Genomic DNA, 15746 nt, shown 5'->3' with positions numbered 1-15746 from the left:
ATTGTACGGTTATTTACTTTTTCTTAATTATTACATTACATTATCCGCGAACCTGTCGTTCGACACGACAGAGCAGAAACACCTCGGGAGCAGAAACACCTTGCGATCAAGATGTCAGACCTTGTAATGATCCTAACCGGTGCTATATCATTAGTGACTATAATTCTTGTTGCCTTGATAGCATGGAAAGGCAGTGTGTCAGGCAAGTACCTTAAAGTGAAGGCGACAGTTAAGAATAAGTGGACAGTGTGGTGATGAGTATCCATCATGGATAGCCATCACCACAATGTCACCAGCTTGCTTGCTTCTTAACCATCCTTTCGTTGTGGTGATGATCTGTGATTTTGCCCCACTGCCTCGCGTAACCTCAGTCGAGTCAAAACAGTTGCCAATACAGCTCCAGTGTTGAATTTCTCAGCCTCTTGTGTCCAACACCTACTTGTTAAATCGGTACGGGAATGTGTCAGGAGTACTTTTCATTTTGCAACTATGTACGTGACCTTTTCAATACTATTGCCAGAAGCGTACACGAAGAGGGGAGTCGAGCCCTGTAGATCACATAAACAAAATACACTGAAGATTTCTGTTTGGGTTTAATTCATACAAGCTTTCGCGTGGAGGTCCACGCTTCTTCAGGTCCAAAGTGAAGTGGTGACACGCATAAGTATATATAATATAGACATATACTGTTGTACACAGAAAGGGAAAGGAGATATGGTGCCACATGTCTGTGTACAGTGAATTGCTGGGAAGGCGATTCATAGTACACAGACATGTGGCACCATATCTCCTTTCCCTTTCTTTGTACAACATCGTGTTTAGTCGTGTATATGTCTATACTATATATACTCATGCGTGTCACCACTTCACTTTGTACCTGAAGAAGTAACGAAGACGGTTAGGAGCATCAACTGTTTACAATATACACATTAAAAACGAGACTTTCGTACAGTAATGTGCATATAGTGAACAGTTGCTCTTAATCGTCCTCGTTATTTTTTATTCTGCATCGCCGGAAACTTGCGCATCGTTTTTTCTTCACGTTCTGAAGACGCGTGGACCTCCGTGCGAAAGCTCGCATAAATTAAACCTAAACAAAAATTTTCAGTGTCGGTTTCCGTAATACTATTGCGAGCAAAATTGCACAAACTTTCTCAGCGAAACGAGGCAAACAAGTATCCAAATGGTTCCGACAAAGATTCCGAGAGTACGATTTATTTATTTATTTAGCGAATCTTAAAGGCCTAAGAGGGCAGAAAACTTTCTTGACAGCCTGGCTTTTGGGAAGAAAAAGTGGGCACGATTCGCCCGAGACGGTTATCGCGAAGGACAGTGATATTTTCTTCAGGAAGCGCACCCGTAGTGGAGGAAGATGAGGCGAGGCCGCAAGTTGGACGTCGAAATGTCCGCAGCAGGATGCAGGCAACACGGCAACTCGTGGACGATGGCAAGTAATTTTTTTTTTCCCTTACTCCAGCCCATGCAAGGATTACTTGGGGGTGTGGATGGTTGCTTTAAAATATATCTCAATTACGCGCTATACATATTAGCGACGCACCGTTCCGCAGACGAGGAGGTAGTGCTGGACGACCTGATGACCGAGGGCAAGATTGGGGCGAAGAAACGGAAGAAGCTGGAGATGAAAGCAGAGAAGAGAGCACAGAGAGATGTACGAGGATCGTTGCAGGATAATAGTAATGGGAGGCTGATACTTTTGCACTCATAGAGAGAACTGGAGGACCGAGAAGAGCGAAAGCAGAGACAGGCTCAGGAGGAGGAACGTAGAAAGCAAGAGGAGGAATTGCAGAAGGAAGCTCAAGCGCAAAAGGTGTGTGCCCTCAACGTATTAGCGGCAGTATTTGGGGGAAATCGATAATGCTTGACATGAACATGCAGGAGGCAGAAGAAAAGAGACTCCAAGAAGAGAAGGAACGCAAGGAACTGGAAGAATACCTCAAATTAAAGGAAACGTTTTCCGTAGAAGACCAAGGTTACGACGCTGCAAACGATCAGGTACCTTTTAACTACTAAAATTTGCATCGCTCAAAAACTTGTTTTTCAGGCACAGAACAAGTTGCAGGAATTTGTGGATCACATCAAGGTAAGACATTTTTCTTTTCAGATAACTGCCACACCTTTGTTCCTCAAACTTAATTCAGCGTAACCAGAATTCTCTCTAGGCCTTCTGCCTTCCTTCAAAGCAGGGTGTTCACCCGAACTGTTATTTTTGCCGAAACCCGAACTGCAGTTTTCGTGACACTGTTGAACCCAAACCAGAGCAGAACCGAGAAAAATAATAGCTGTAACCCGTTCGGACACAAAAGAAGTCACCGTAAGAGTGGCTCTCAATCCCCGAACGAGGGCACGCTGGTCTCCATATAACGAATTTCACAAATTTTCACCTAGCAGTCAAACGAGGACATACAGTAAGTATGCTTTGAGCGTATTTTTTTAACACGTTGAAGCACAGTTGTCCTTGCGAGTGCCGCAGCTCTTGAGAAAGGAGGCAGTGCGACTGTTCAATTCTTGGTGCGGCTAAACCGGAACCCGGATTTTCTTAATGAAAATGTTTTCTCGCAGAGAAACAAGGTAGTAATTCTCGAAGACCTGGCTTCAAAGTTTCAACTAAAGACGCAGGATTGCATCGACCGGATTCAGTCTCTTCTCACCGAGGAGACTTTAGTGGGAGTCATCGATGAGCGGGGAAAGTTCATCTACATTGTGCGCGAAGAACTGGAACAAGTAGCCCGTTTCATCAGCCAACGAGGTCGTGTTTCCATCAGCGAACTGGTGGACAGCAGCAACTCGCTCATTAACCTCACGTGACACGTAGTGGGGGAAAAAAACATTTTCATTCGCACATGGAATTGCTTTGACAGACATTAAAGGTAATGGCAACATTGTTTTTATTAGTATTTACACGTTATGTACACTTTATACAATTGCTGCAAATAGTGTCCACTCTAACAGTGATCACAGTTGGGGCTTTCTTTGTACTTGGCTCAGAAAGACATTTTTTCTCTAAAGGCCAGGAAGGGACCTTCCATACTTGAGCACAAGAGGGAATTCATGTCCCAGCAACAAAACCCCCACTAAAGGCACATGACTGATGACTAGAACCTACCATCACAATTATACCCTGTAGCTTTGCGGTCATTTTTTCCATCAGGTAGGACTGGGACCTCTCGTGGCGGCTACCTGCTGGGCCTCTAAAGTTGCTTGGCGAATGGCTTCCTTGTAAGGCCCACGTTTCTTTTTGTTGTATCGCACCTTAAAGTCATCTAAGAAAGGTGTCAATTGGTGGCACGGCATGTAGGAGGAGGTGGACGAGCCGAACCATGCCACGTGCGCTTGCTGATTGATGGTGACCCCGTTGTCCCTCTGCGAGATGGTCAACGCGAGCACCTTGCCCGGCCACCAGGGAAAGCCGTGGATCTTTCCCCACACAATGTCGCCTACCGCCATTTCGCGCCCCGTCTCCAGCGTGCACCGCTTGACCGTGTGCGTGCTGATGCGCATCATCAGCGGCTTCATCCTGTCGCCGTCGCGCGCGGGGTCCAACTTGGGGAACTCCGGCACGTCTCCGCACTCGGATCCGCTGCTGTCGTCCCTCGGGCTGCAGCGCATGTATGCCTGCGACCCTAGCCTGCGTAAGCTGATGGACAGCTTCTGACCCACGTACGGTTCGGACGGTTCCATCGGGGGAGGGGCCTCGTCCTCGTCCCTGTGTTTTCTCTTGCGTTTGTGTTTGTGATGGTTCGCGCGGTGGTGTTCTCTGCGCGCTCGCTTGAGCGCTTTGCGGCGTCCGTCCTCGCTCGTCGACTGAAGTTTGGCGGGGATTTTCACCACCGTTCCTTTCCCCTGTGGATTGGCAAAGGAGATCTTGATCACCGGACTAGTCTTAGTTTTCTCGGCCTTGCGTTTCCGTAGAATCATACGGTTGCTGGTGGGTTGTGCCAGAGCCTGATATTCGCTCTTGGGTAAAAAACTTCCAGCACTCGTTGGCAGCTCAGCATTTTCAACCGCCATGCTGGCGTACGTCTCTGGTGCGTCGCTCACGACAGCGACGGGTACAACAGCTTTCTTCACATTGGCCAATTGGACGTTCTCGGAGTTCTCGTTGCAGATGGCCCGGCAGTGAGAGCAAAGGACTTGGCGCGGTCGGAGTCGTCGCATGCGCACGCTCTGGTCACGCCGAGGCTTTCGACTCTTGGACCATGTACGGCCCACTTGGTCAGATTTTTCTTGAAAGTACGTGTGGCGCTGCTTAAGGGCGTGAAAACGATCATCCACTTCTTCGGGAACTCCCCTTATCCCAAACGGGACATTCCTGGAAGCAAAAAATATCATTTCTTTGGGGACTCCCAAATGCACTACCCAAGGTATGATCAACAGTATTCATCAGTGCTGCTCACACGTTTCATTTGCAACACGCTCGGGTGTCAAAATTTGGGACGACCATCGGTAAACACAATAGTGTATAATTGCGTGAAAACACTGCTGGAGATAAACTGCAGCTCAAGTTGTGACCCTAAATGCATAAATATTGCGCATATTCTCAAACAATGAGATATCAGTTTTGTCACAAACTTTTAAGGGATTTTTGGGGAGCAAATATTCCAAATTATTTCGAGGACACATTTTTTTTCCCAGCTGTGGCGAATAAATGTTTCTAAAAAAAGTCCCCCATCTGAAATTTTCCCTGCCAGATCAATTAAGAAGACAAGCTCCAAACTAATGTGAGAAGCTTGCCAAAGCTTGCTTGCTCTTCATCATGTGGTGTTGACAACATTAACTCCAAGTTCTTAAAAAATACCAAGATGTACAGAACAATCATCCTGTCCAAACTCTTGGAGCAGTCATTGCAAAGCGGTATCCTGCCTAACAATTGGAAGACTGGAAAGGTGGTTCCAATCCATAAATCGGGTGATAAATCTCTCGCTGGTAATTATAGGCCGTTATCACTAACTAGCATATCTCGCGAGATCTTTGCACATATCATATTTAAATATCTCTCAGGCCATCTACACAGCCATGGTTTCTTTTCGCCTAGCCAGCACGGATTTCGCAAATCGTTTTCTTGCGTAACGCAGCTCATTTCGCTAACACATGACTTGCACATCTATTTGGATCGCGGATCGCAGGCGGATTGCATCTTCCTAGATTTTTCAAAAGCATTCGATAAAGTACCTCATTCCCTACTGCTTCGCAAACTATGCGCCCTTAATCTTGACCACAAGGTAGGGTCATTCCTTTCCAATCGCACCCAGTAAGTAATAGCCAATGGGCGTGCCTCTTGTTGCCTTCCGGTCACTTCCGCAAGGTTCGGTCCTTGGCCCACTTTTTTTAAATATATGTTAATGATCACCCAAACTCCCTGTGTTCACCTGTCCGTCTCTTCGCTGATGACTGCGTGGTATATCGAGAAATTAATAACGGCGCCGATACAGGTATTTTGTAGTCTGATCTATCGCAGATGTTCTATTGGTGTAGGTACTGGAACTTAACCTTAACAAGCGTAAATACATGTCTGTTTCTCGTCAACGCATCAGTTCCACGCGTTCCTACCACATTAACAACTTTCATCTAGAATCAGTCTCAGCGTGCAAATACCTAGGTATAGTGTTAACAACCGATCTCTCTCGGAAATCTCACATTAAATACGTCGCAAATAACGCAAACCGTAGTCTCGGATACATTCGGAGAAATTTTGCAATGTGATCGGTTAAGCTAAAGTTAACACTATATAAAATCCTCGTCCGACCGAAATAACTTTAACTAACACTTTAATAGAGGAATTCGAAGCGATTCAAAGTCGTGCAGCTCGTTTCATTTTATCAAACTATAACCGCACAGCTAGCGTATCCTTCATGAAGACCTCACTGTCATTAGAACCGTTACCAACACGTAGAAAAAGTGCTCGATTATCTCTTTTCCACGCCATTTATTTCCATAACCCTACCTTAAAGGAACAGTTGCTTTCCTCACCACCATACATCTCATCTTGCATTGACCATCAATTCAAGGTACCAAGTAACAAGTAAGCATTGGAACCGCCTTCCATCGTCGGCCTTTGCGTTAATCCTATTTACTTTCGTAAGAGCAATTGTAAACCATGTGTAACCATTACCCTCTCTAATGCTATGCCTTGAGGGTATAAATAAAAAAATTCCCCAACATTGAAACATTTTTCCCTACAGGACGACACCTTTTTTTCCCCTTTCTAATAAAAGCGTGTCGGCTGCAAGTGTGAAGGTGAAACAGCTCCAGTTCTGCAATTAAATTACCCATCAAAAATGTCAACCCGAGCCCTAATTTCTGCCTGGAACATCACAACGCCAACTGATTGATTTCAAACTGGGTAATTTCATCCGATGTTCCAATTTCGAGGATGGCCATCCTGCACTAAGAGAAATCGCAATAGTTCTGTATATTGCATTATATTTGGATCTGCTCTTATTCAACCCGACGGCAGAAACTGAAATGCGTGTGGATTTCAATTTTTACCGTGTGCTACAATTATTTGGGACTCACAACTGAAACTGAACTTGCATTGCATTTTGGAAGGAAGGGCAGACTCAAATACTTTTAAGAACATGCCAAATTTCCTACAAATTATGTAAGCAATTTTATGCAATCAGGTTCCGTAGCAATGATATTTCACGCAGCCCCTCGGTTCCGAATTTCCGACTTGAGCCAACCCCAGTGTACATGAGAGAACTGATGTTCTGAGGCTTTCATACCAGTGTACATACCCCAAAAGCAAATTTTTCCAAATAGTGCGCAGAATGCGGCGATTTTGGTATCAGCAGGTCCGGGACAATGTCCAGAAGTACTACCTGCCATCCAGTTGCTTCTAGGGTGACTCAGTTTCGAGAAATCGAGAGCAACAGCTAAGGCACTTTTAGGCCTACAGTCCCCATAACAGGAAACTGCCGCAGGAACTCAGGTTTACTCACTTTTTGGTCACATCGAGAAGTGCTCCTTGAAATATTTTACTGCCATAGTGAAAAGAAACTATGATAACATCGATTAAAGCCTCCTCTACCATAACAGATATCTTTGAGCCTTTAAATAAGTTGGCATCGTCTTCTACACTGTTCGCCATAGCGCAAAGTAAAAGTGGCCCTTCCATGGACGATGGAGCTCCCGCGAGAGAATTGCGCATGCGCGCACACAGTCTCCGTGTCTGTTGGAGAAAACTGAAAACTATCACCCAACCAACCTCCTACTGTTTCTGTCCTTTGTTACCGCGGAAATTAAATGGTTCATTCCCACGGTGCAAATTTGTTGAAATATTGTGTTCCGTAGGATGCATCTCATTATGGACGAATTTTGAGCGTGAAAGGATGCTGTCAATCATTTTCTTTCTCCCGTTTTTTTTCATGTGGCCGGCAAATTTATCATTCACAATGATGATGGGACGGTTGAACACACGCAAAACAAGTCGGCCAGAACCTTGCCAAGAATGTTGTTTTCTGCTCCGTTCAGAAAGGGCTTTGAACAGAGAACAGAATTTCCCGAGGAAGAATATGTTGAAAAATATATCGGGACCAAAAAGAGCAAATTATGCAACATATTATCCGAGAAAATCCGTCCATAATATCCATGGTGATAATGGTATTATGACATTGTCATTCAGACTGTTTCGTCTCACGAAATACATCTAGAAATGCATGTTTTTGCAGCAACTTGGATCTGCGCGTAGTTGTAACGGAAAGGACTGTGTAGCCGTGGAATGTGTGCCGATTTTATTTCACACACCCAATGCAAAACCGCTTTGTGGGTCTGAAAAACGTTTTACGTGACGCGAGAGAAAACAAGTGCTTTGTTGGATTTTCGTACTTTCTTCTTCTTTTTTTTTTTTTTTTTTCTTTCCCCGTACCTTGTGCTGGGGACGAGGGAGGGAAGGAAGGGCAATATGGCAGCGGCATTAGCGTCTTCGCGGGACTTTTATTGTAACTATCGTACTCGGTCTCGAACGAGCAATTGGGGAGATGCCGAAACGCACCGTCTCATCGACTTATGGCAAATATTCCGTGTCGAGCTGCAACAGACAAAAAGACGGCGGCACATCTTCGAGGAGATGAGTCGGCGCCTCTTGAGCCTCGGCTTCAAGAGGGACGCCAATGAAATCCAGGGAAGGATCACAAATCTTGCATATCTTTACAGGTACTGTCACATATACAAATGAGCCTTTCAGTTTTTAAGAAACATAACTCGTACTTTGGGAATAGTGGCACTGAGAGTAAAGAAATGTACTGGAACAATGAAGATCCGCCATGCAAACGCTTTGAGCTGCCAATATACCGTACGTGACGCAATAATATAGCGTGTAATATGCAGGCGAGAAGGCAAAATGAAGCTCGTTGACCCGTCGAGAGCGCCTTGGAAGTTCTGGGACCACGTCCACAAAGTTTTGCACGGTTCCTCAGCTGTGACTCATCTGAACCAAGGTATGTCCTTCCTCTTCCTCAGCTGTTGAGCATAAAAATGACACCAGTTTATGGACCATGCAGTCCCCACAGACAGTACCCCAGATGTTTCGCAGCAGGAACCAGGCGTCAACATTGTCTGCAGGCCAGAGATTCCCTGTAAGCTCTCCATTTCTGCATAGTTCTCAAAGTGTCACTTGATTATCGTAGCTGTCTCGTGTGCCAAAAAGGTACTAAGGAAGGATCTTGTTGTAGCATACCTGAATGGCGAAAACTCTGAGGACAGCAGCGAGAGTGGGCAGCAGGGAGTCTCCTCAGGACGCCAGCAAGACATGTTGATGGCCATCGTGGAACAGCAGCGGCTCCTCACCCTGGAGATACTCAACGACGAGCGGCGTCACCACGAGGAGCGTTTGCGCATTTTACTCGACATGGAGGACCGCCTCAAGAAAGAACATAACGAGTTCAAATTGGCGCTTGTGGATCGTCTCAACAGTGGTTTTGCGCAGATCATATCTGCCATCCATTCCACATCCTTCACTTGTCCCCACTCGTGCTAGGAACTAGGCTACCGTCCTTATTTATCCATTTTCTTTCTCACCTGGGATTCCCTGATGCAGTGTTTGTTTCCACGTTATCAACCTGTCCCACACATTATATGCATCCCATGACCATTTAAAATTGTATTCATTTGGAATGTGCCAATTTGAAAAACAACTACAGTATATAGAGTGAGTTGAAGATCCTTGTGTGGTCGTGGAAGACCATTTAGGTTTGACTTGCACTGTTCACCGGCAATGGTCTCCATGCTTCTGGGAATGAGTGAAAAACATTCTTGCTTTGGGTCGTTTGTCAAAACTTATTAATTTAGCATTCAGCGTTAAAGGAAATAAGAGAGACTGTCTGAATTGGTTGTTGATGAATGTCATACAAATGCGTCCACCAGAGACATCCCAGCACACATTTTGGTAATGTTGAACACAGGTTTGAGTGTACCCTATAACAAAACAACCACACTGAAAACACACAGCTGCTCTACGGGTACTGGTAGGGAAGTATGAAGGGAATCGCCGATGTTTCCAACAGTCTCTGTTGGAAATATCCTTTGAAATGAGCAGGGGGCGCTGAACAAGGAAAAAAGACTCCTACACCTTTATTACAATTGGACATATTCACCTTAAAGCTCGTACCACGTTCTTTTTCTTCTTGCAGGAAGTGGGTGTTGTTTTGGGGCGAACTTAAGTCACGCCGGGAAACGCTGTATCGGGAAAATATGTAACAATTCCAGACATTTACTTGAAGCACACTGAAGGATAGTTAAACCGCACTCGAGTGGTTATGGAAAATAGGGAATTTTAAAAAGAAATCAAACGGAAATTGTCGCACGTTCTCGTCGTCGTGTGGGATACTAAGACAGAGTACGCCTTTGCAAGCATAAAAGGCTTATCCCTCGATGACCTTAAAAGGGTTGCGACAGGTCTTCCCAGGTTTTCCTGGATAAACGTAAAAAAAATCTGCTTTGCACCGCTGTGAACCTGCATTGAAAGTTTCACAGCGAAGACGGTAATAGAAACTCTTGCGCAGCTTACATCCCAGACCTGACCGCCACCAGTGAGGCAGCGCTTACGGTTGCTAATGGGGATGGACGCAACTGTGAGCTATCTGACGGGGGAGTGGGTCTCGCCAAGTACAACACGTAGAAGAGAATACTTTTCTGCTCCGCGTTCTGGCGTGCAATGCAATGCATCCATGATGGAATAAGCCACGTCTATGAAAATAAATAGTACGTGTCTCAACCCCTTCAATTGGGGCCAATCGAGGTGGTCGGACCAATTCACTCGACGTGGAGGTTTTAGTTCTTCCCGCCGTTCTACTAAAGTCCCAAGTCTGTCTGGCCATCATGAAGAATGGGTTGCTGGCGTGCGCTAGGCCATCTTGGAAGCAACTCCTGGAGAAGCATGCCAATGGATGCCTCGCGAATAACATTGTAATGGGCTGGAATACAGATTGAGCCCATTGACCACCTATTCAAAGGATTAGTGTGCTGGTTTCTTTTAAAAAATTCCCCGTCACAATTGCAGTGCGCTTTAACTATCCTCCACTGTGCATCGGCAAATAACGTCCATGGGATTCGTACATTTCCTTCAGTACTAGTCGCATTCTGGGACATTTTTTCGGGATATGGCATTTCCTGGCGTCACTCGAATTTGAATGGTACACACAAAAAAAAAAAGATAATCGCATAATCAAAACCTCTTCCTGCAAAAGGAGTCGAGTGTGCTACGAGCTGGGGTAGAGCCGCGGATGTTGAATGCAATGAAATCGCGAGTCCTTCAGAACCTGCTTTGTGAGCCGGTGCATTGTCTCGCCAAGGGTGAACGCAGAGATCCTCCGACAAAGCAGGCTACAGTAGTATGCTGCATTAACTGCGTGACCCTCGTGGAGATAGTCCTTCCTTGTCCCAGAAAACCGTGGCTGAATTTCCTGCTGAATTCCACGGACTGTCTGAGGATCATAGCGTCACAGATTGAACCATGTTTCGTAAGCTGTAACAAGTCGCTCAAGAATGCTTCCAAATCAACCTGGAGGTGTCCATTCAGTACAGTTTCTCATCGGCTTGGCTGACAGCTTCATAAATTACAAACCGTCCTCCGGGATATGCCTAAGGTATCCGTACTTGTTTCAGCCGCGATTCACCGATCTGCTCAAATGAGGTCGTGGACACAATCAACGTTGTTGGAGGTCTCCTTGATTTTCCGTCATCTTCGTGTCTGCCTCTCATAGATTTCCTTCTGAGTCATCTTCTGCATCAACAGGAGCAGCCCCAAGATGAACCTTTGAAAATTTCGTGCTTGTAATAGGCATAGTTCTGTCGACAGCCAGAGCAAAAATGAACCTACAGTTTCTCTTCTTCGTCTCGCTCTTTTTTGTCCACGATGACAAGATCGCGTTTGTATATTTGGAAGTGGGTCAGGCCTTTTCAACGTGCCCTCGTATTATTCTGGCTCCTTTGCTCGACAGTGACAGCAGATTCAAATGGTGCCCACAATGCTTTCTTGAAAAGGACTTTTTCTCTGGCGCAATATTTGTGCCAATTATATCGATTGCCTCTCTTTGGAGGGACACGACCAGTTTAGCCATTTTTAACTGTCTCGCACACATACTTTCCATAGCTAGAATTCTGTGGTCAGTTTGGATTCTATACAAGAGCCCATTTTTTTGTGTGCAATCATGTTTGTAGTAGCTAGATAAATTTTATGTATGGTGGTGATGGGGTTTTTTACTTTTTTTTTTGCTGCAACACCTACTGTCCGGTAGGGTAGAGTGAAGCCTTAGGATTTCACTGGCACTGTGGGGTTAGCACCCACTCGTAAGAAACATTGCCAATGATGCTGCCCCAGTAGAAGTATACTCTCTATAGCTTAAGAACCTCCAAAGGCCCTTCCTCAGAAATGCCAGCAAAAGCACTTGTCCCAGCAAAGGAATATATTAATAAAGTGGAGTCTCTCATTTGCAGCTTCATTATGGTGGCTTATCTGAGATGATGAAAGGAGCCACCATAAAATTTTCATTTTAGTATCGCGCAACGAAAGAATCGTCAGAATATGTAAATGAACACTACTACCACACATTTCTCGGCACGCTCGAAACACCCGTATTTCCTGGATGTGCCGGGAAATGCGTAGTAAAACATGGTACGCGACGACACGCTCAGTAATTTTCTTTCCGGGCACGGGGAGATGGAAATCTAATGGCGTCCAGCAAAAATATTGCTCGTGCACTCTACCACACGCTATTAGCCAACCGCCATCCCGAATGACATGATTCTGCCCAAGATCGGTGAAAACCGTGCGAGCCTCGCGTCACTTCCCACAAATATATATTCTTTAATTCCGCGTTAGCAACTGTGGCTATGAGCGCTGTATAGACGTGGCTGTGTCCTGGGCCCAATTCAGGGGGAACTGCCGCTGAAGGCATTCGCCCTAACCATATGCCAGGCGAGCTGGTTTTCCACAAATGAGGAGCGATCATTCTGTGCAATGGTTGGCCTCTAAGGTCGAGTTGTCTTGAGCGGGTGATGGGCCGATAATGGGACGTGCCCTCAGTGGAGATTATATTTAGGGAGTGACGACTTCAGGTTCAACCGGATTTCTCCCCGAATTTTAATCACTATGAAATCCTCGAGTGACGTTTCCACTGAAGACGAACAATGGTCGACACGTCTGACACATGGAAGAATGGGTCACTTACATTCCCAGCAATACACCCATGTGTGTCCCCAGTACTGTCTGCAACTTCAGGCATTACTGCCGGAAGGTCACGATCCCGCAAAAAAGCAATAAAAGAGAGATTAGGAAAGGACTTAATAGACAAGAGGAAAAACAAAAACACAAACAGTAACACCCGTTGGCACAAGTATCACCCGATTTATCCCCGAATTACGGGTTTAAAAATAGCGCCCGATTTTTATCACCCGAATCTGAGACAGGCATTTAACCCGAAAAAGTCACTCCCTAAATGTATTTGACCCAAAACAAAGGCTCAGGTAGTTTTTCGTTGCTGGAATCTTTGGAGGCCATACTCTGCTATGCGCTGGACAAGTTCCAGAAGCAAAATTCCAGTTATCTTAAAGGGACGGTTGCATATGAAATGCATATGCAGGTCAGGTCGAAACAGGCTCCAAAGTAACTCCCACTTCAATGAGCTGCATAGGATGACACTCACACCAACCACATTTAGTGCACTATTTTCAGCATCAGCCGACAACTCACCCGAGGGATTGTTACCGAAAATAATAATGCTTCAGTTTCTGATACTCCGAGATCTCCACTTATTTCTTCCGTTTCGGGTTCCATAAAAAAAATTAAAAGAAGCAGTGTTGACAGCACTGCTTCCCATGCAGTACTTAAAGTGTGAATAGATGAAGGAAGCATTCCTTGAGCATTCAATTCAGCGTTGAAAATAGGCACGCCTTGTTAGATTAGATTGTCAGATGTGTACAGAGACGCACACATTTACTTCTAATTGGCTGCAATATCAAATGTACAAACAAAAAATTGGTTATTGTTACTGTTGTTTAGCTTTCTGGTAATGCCAATGAACTTGGGGTACCAATCCCCAAATTTTACCCAGCTTAGGTATTAAATAAAGCAATTTTCGAGACCATGTCCCTCCCTCATTTTTCCAGCATACCCTCAATATCAGTTGTCTGCTCTAGTCCCCTTAAATATGCCCGCGTGTCACTTTCACTACCACAAGGAACGCTGTAGTTTCAAAATGGACTGTTCCTTTAAAGCGCAGTAATACCTGGAGGGTTGTTTGTGTGGTTGCTACAGGGGCCGTTCCAACAATGTTTGGCTACCATCGCAGACATATATTGTCCATATTGTAATAAAACGTATTTATTGTGTCATCATCATATAGTTCACTTCCAGAGGGAGAAAAGATGCGTTTTTCTTGACACGTCTCGGATGCACTACGGGCCTTGTGGTTTGTAGCTGAAATAGTAGCTGTTTGGAGGCAAAACCCGGATAAACCCGGCATAACTAAACTAACCTCTCCCAGTGACGGTGGTTGAGTTCTCGAACGTCAGGAATGGAAGCAATGTCCTTTAGGTACTGGGACAACTTGACCAATTCACGATCCGTGTCACGGTTGGTGTGGGCACTGCGGAATGGTCGCACCTGTAATGGGATTGGGAGTAATTACCATTTGGGCAAATTTCTTAAGTTAGCCCACCCGAAGTCCATTCTTGGGGTTCATGAGGAAGTTCCTCCGAATGTCATCTATCATGATGGTGTTCTCCGGACCGTACTCTGGAAACTTTCCCCAGATGACAGCCAATGGCTTTACCTACACATGCCACATAGGTGAAAACTCTCATTTTTTTTCCATATCCAAGTGCTTACATCCACTAGACCGTGCTTGCTCGTGTGAACGCTGATCATGGCACCGCAATCGACCATAAATACGATCTTGTAGTCGGGGCTCTTGGTGACTCCCAGTTCTTTAAGTTTGGTCTCAATCCATTTCATGTTGGTAGCGGCTGAAAGAAACAGGCTCCAAAGTAACTCCCACTTCAATGAGCTGCATAGGATGACACTCACACCAAATGGCAATGTCGTAATCTTCGTACGCAGTGGTTAAAAACTCGTGAAGGAAAGGCCTCTTGAGTTCCAATATACTTTGGGCTGTGGAACGGTGATCTGCGAGAATGTCATGTAGATGCTTCGCAACATGACAAATGCTTACCGAAAATGGTGTAGTCAATATCGAGCACTAGCAGTTTTTTTCCCGGTCTCGATTCATTCAACCGTTTAATTTCGTACGTCTTGACGCGCTTTTCAATTTTGGTGAGGAACTCTTCCCGTTGCTCGACCGGGATTTCTTGTTCGTCGATGTCGTCCAAATCGTTGACAACCTCCGGCAGGTCCTCGGGCGGAACGCTGGCAGACAGAATGTTTTCCTCCAGACTACCAACCATCATGATCTTTGAAGTGGCATCCAAGTTGAGGTCCGACAAGCGGTCCATGTCCTTCAGAGCTTTACCTGCACTCTTTTTTCATTTCGACCACATTTTCTTGAACGGAGAAACGCAACTTACCCTTGCATTTTATACCAATGAGTTTTTGCCGTTCAGGTTTGACGCCGGTTTTCTCATGAATAGCATTCTTCAAGTCTAGAACGCATGCGTGAAGAGGCAAATCAGCGATTGAATATTCTTTGCCTGCCCACTTGACGGTCAAACCCATGTTTATAGAGTTTATAGTGGCGGGCCCGCGGTGATGATGATGATGATCCCCTTGGTACCAGTGAGCGTCCCAGCCAAGGAAGGTTAGTATGTGTTAATCCGTCCGCTTTTCTCCCACCAGTCATCTCTTGGTTACGCTAATGAAATCCATAGTACGAAATCCGAGTCAGCTGAGCTTGGGAGAAATAAGCGTCCGATCACAATGTGTTTCGATTTGCTCATCACAGATGGCACAGAGAACGTCTACAACTGCTTGTTCAAGTTCAAAGCCAAAAGGTTCAGGTTGTGCTTTTCCATGCTTTTCCCCTTTGTAGCGGGGCAGGTCTGGCACAAAATTAGACGTCGCAGGAAACCTGCAAAGCTTGCCAAGGCGTTTCTCGTTTGTCTTTCCCAGTAGACTAGGTGGATGGATGGTTTGACTATTGTCCAACTTTCTATATCCCTGGGACATCTGGTGGATGTAAAAAGAATTGAGCAAGCGCGCGTTATTTTTCGTATACATCTAGGACACGTGACCCCTCGTGGCATGACGTAAGCAAAGGGAAATTTTGGGGTTTTTT

At 45.4% G+C, this 15746-nt stretch overlaps 4 protein-coding genes across 6 annotated transcripts; 2 read left to right on the top strand and 2 right to left on the bottom strand.

Annotated features, from left to right (window-relative positions):
- Nucleotides 1-49: 49 nt before the first annotated feature.
- LOC135377252 (DDRGK domain-containing protein 1-like) lies at nucleotides 50-2903 on the top strand. 2 transcript variants are annotated; one of them, XM_064609557.1, is made up of 7 exons: nucleotides 50-202; nucleotides 1349-1447; nucleotides 1551-1669; nucleotides 1727-1828; nucleotides 1897-2013; nucleotides 2063-2101; nucleotides 2581-2903. In XM_064609557.1, exons 1-7 carry the CDS (start codon nucleotides 112-114, stop codon nucleotides 2824-2826), a joined length of 813 nt encoding a protein of 270 aa, XP_064465627.1. In that variant the 5' UTR covers nucleotides 50-111; the 3' UTR covers nucleotides 2827-2903. The 2 variants fall into 2 exon arrangements, with proteins under 2 accessions (XP_064465627.1, XP_064465628.1); XM_064609558.1 differs by having other exon boundaries at nucleotides 51-202; nucleotides 1569-1669.
- Nucleotides 2883-7175, bottom strand: LOC135377250 (PWWP domain-containing protein 2B-like). The gene is made up of 2 exons (XM_064609554.1): nucleotides 6960-7175; nucleotides 2883-4330 (listed from the first exon to the last, which is right to left on the bottom strand). The coding sequence occupies exons 1-2, from the start codon at nucleotides 7166-7168 to the stop codon at nucleotides 3166-3168; spliced, it is 1374 nt and encodes a 457-aa protein (XP_064465624.1). The 5' UTR covers nucleotides 7169-7175; the 3' UTR covers nucleotides 2883-3165.
- A 295-nt stretch (nucleotides 7176-7470) lies between these two features.
- Nucleotides 7471-9348, top strand: LOC135377253 (myb/SANT-like DNA-binding domain-containing protein 1). The gene is made up of 4 exons (XM_064609559.1): nucleotides 7471-8172; nucleotides 8347-8456; nucleotides 8520-8594; nucleotides 8691-9348. Exons 1-4 carry the CDS (start codon nucleotides 7922-7924, stop codon nucleotides 8993-8995), a joined length of 741 nt encoding a protein of 246 aa, XP_064465629.1. The 5' UTR covers nucleotides 7471-7921; the 3' UTR covers nucleotides 8996-9348.
- A 4473-nt stretch (nucleotides 9349-13821) lies between these two features.
- LOC135377251 (ubiquitin-like domain-containing CTD phosphatase 1) lies at nucleotides 13822-15381 on the bottom strand. 2 transcript variants are annotated; one of them, XM_064609556.1, is made up of 7 exons: nucleotides 15040-15381; nucleotides 14688-14984; nucleotides 14543-14626; nucleotides 14345-14481; nucleotides 14175-14288; nucleotides 13992-14119; nucleotides 13822-13933 (listed from the first exon to the last, which is right to left on the bottom strand). In XM_064609556.1, exons 1-7 carry the CDS (start codon nucleotides 15185-15187, stop codon nucleotides 13912-13914), a joined length of 930 nt encoding a protein of 309 aa, XP_064465626.1. In that variant the 5' UTR covers nucleotides 15188-15381; the 3' UTR covers nucleotides 13822-13911. The 2 variants fall into 2 exon arrangements, with proteins under 2 accessions (XP_064465626.1, XP_064465625.1); XM_064609555.1 differs by having other exon boundaries at nucleotides 14543-14641; nucleotides 15040-15374.
- Nucleotides 15382-15746: the final 365 nt, after the last annotated feature.

The sequence above is a fragment of the Ornithodoros turicata genome, chromosome 1 (genome assembly GCF_037126465.1).
Source record: "Ornithodoros turicata isolate Travis chromosome 1, ASM3712646v1, whole genome shotgun sequence".
Lineage (NCBI taxonomy): Eukaryota > Metazoa > Arthropoda > Arachnida > Ixodida > Argasidae > Ornithodoros > Ornithodoros turicata.
Note: the sequence above shows the minus strand (reverse complement) of the source record. Positions and strands in the feature narration are given on the sequence as shown.

Coding starts and splice junctions, on each gene's coding strand:
- LOC135377252 (XM_064609557.1), top strand. CDS start 112: ATGTCAGACCTTGTAATGATCCTAACCGGTGCTATATCATTAGTGACT. Junction 203..1,348: donor ATGGAAAGGCAGTGTGTCAG/GCAAGTACCTTA, acceptor TATTTTCTTCAG/GAAGCGCACCCGTAGTGGAG. Junction 1,670..1,726: donor AGAAGAGAGCACAGAGAGAT/GTACGAGGATCG, acceptor TTGCACTCATAG/AGAGAACTGGAGGACCGAGA.
- LOC135377251 (XM_064609555.1), bottom strand. CDS start 15,187: ATGGGTTTGACCGTCAAGTGGGCAGGCAAAGAATATTCAATCGCTGAT. Junction 14,642..14,687: donor TATTGACTACACCATTTTCG/GTAAGCATTTGT, acceptor ACATTCTCGCAG/ATCACCGTTCCACAGCCCAA. Junction 14,482..14,542: donor TTACGACATTGCCATTTGGT/GTGAGTGTCATC, acceptor TGTTTCTTTCAG/CCGCTACCAACATGAAATGG.
- LOC135377250 (XM_064609554.1), bottom strand. CDS start 7,168: ATGCGCAATTCTCTCGCGGGAGCTCCATCGTCCATGGAAGGGCCACTT. Junction 4,331..6,959: donor CTTCTCGATGTGACCAAAAA/GTGAGTAAACCT, acceptor TTTTGCTTCCAG/GAATGTCCCGTTTGGGATAA.
- LOC135377253 (XM_064609559.1), top strand. CDS start 7,922: ATGGCAGCGGCATTAGCGTCTTCGCGGGACTTTTATTGTAACTATCGT. Junction 8,173..8,346: donor AATCTTGCATATCTTTACAG/GTACTGTCACAT, acceptor TGTAATATGCAG/GCGAGAAGGCAAAATGAAGC. Junction 8,595..8,690: donor CTGCAGGCCAGAGATTCCCT/GTAAGCTCTCCA, acceptor ATCTTGTTGTAG/CATACCTGAATGGCGAAAAC.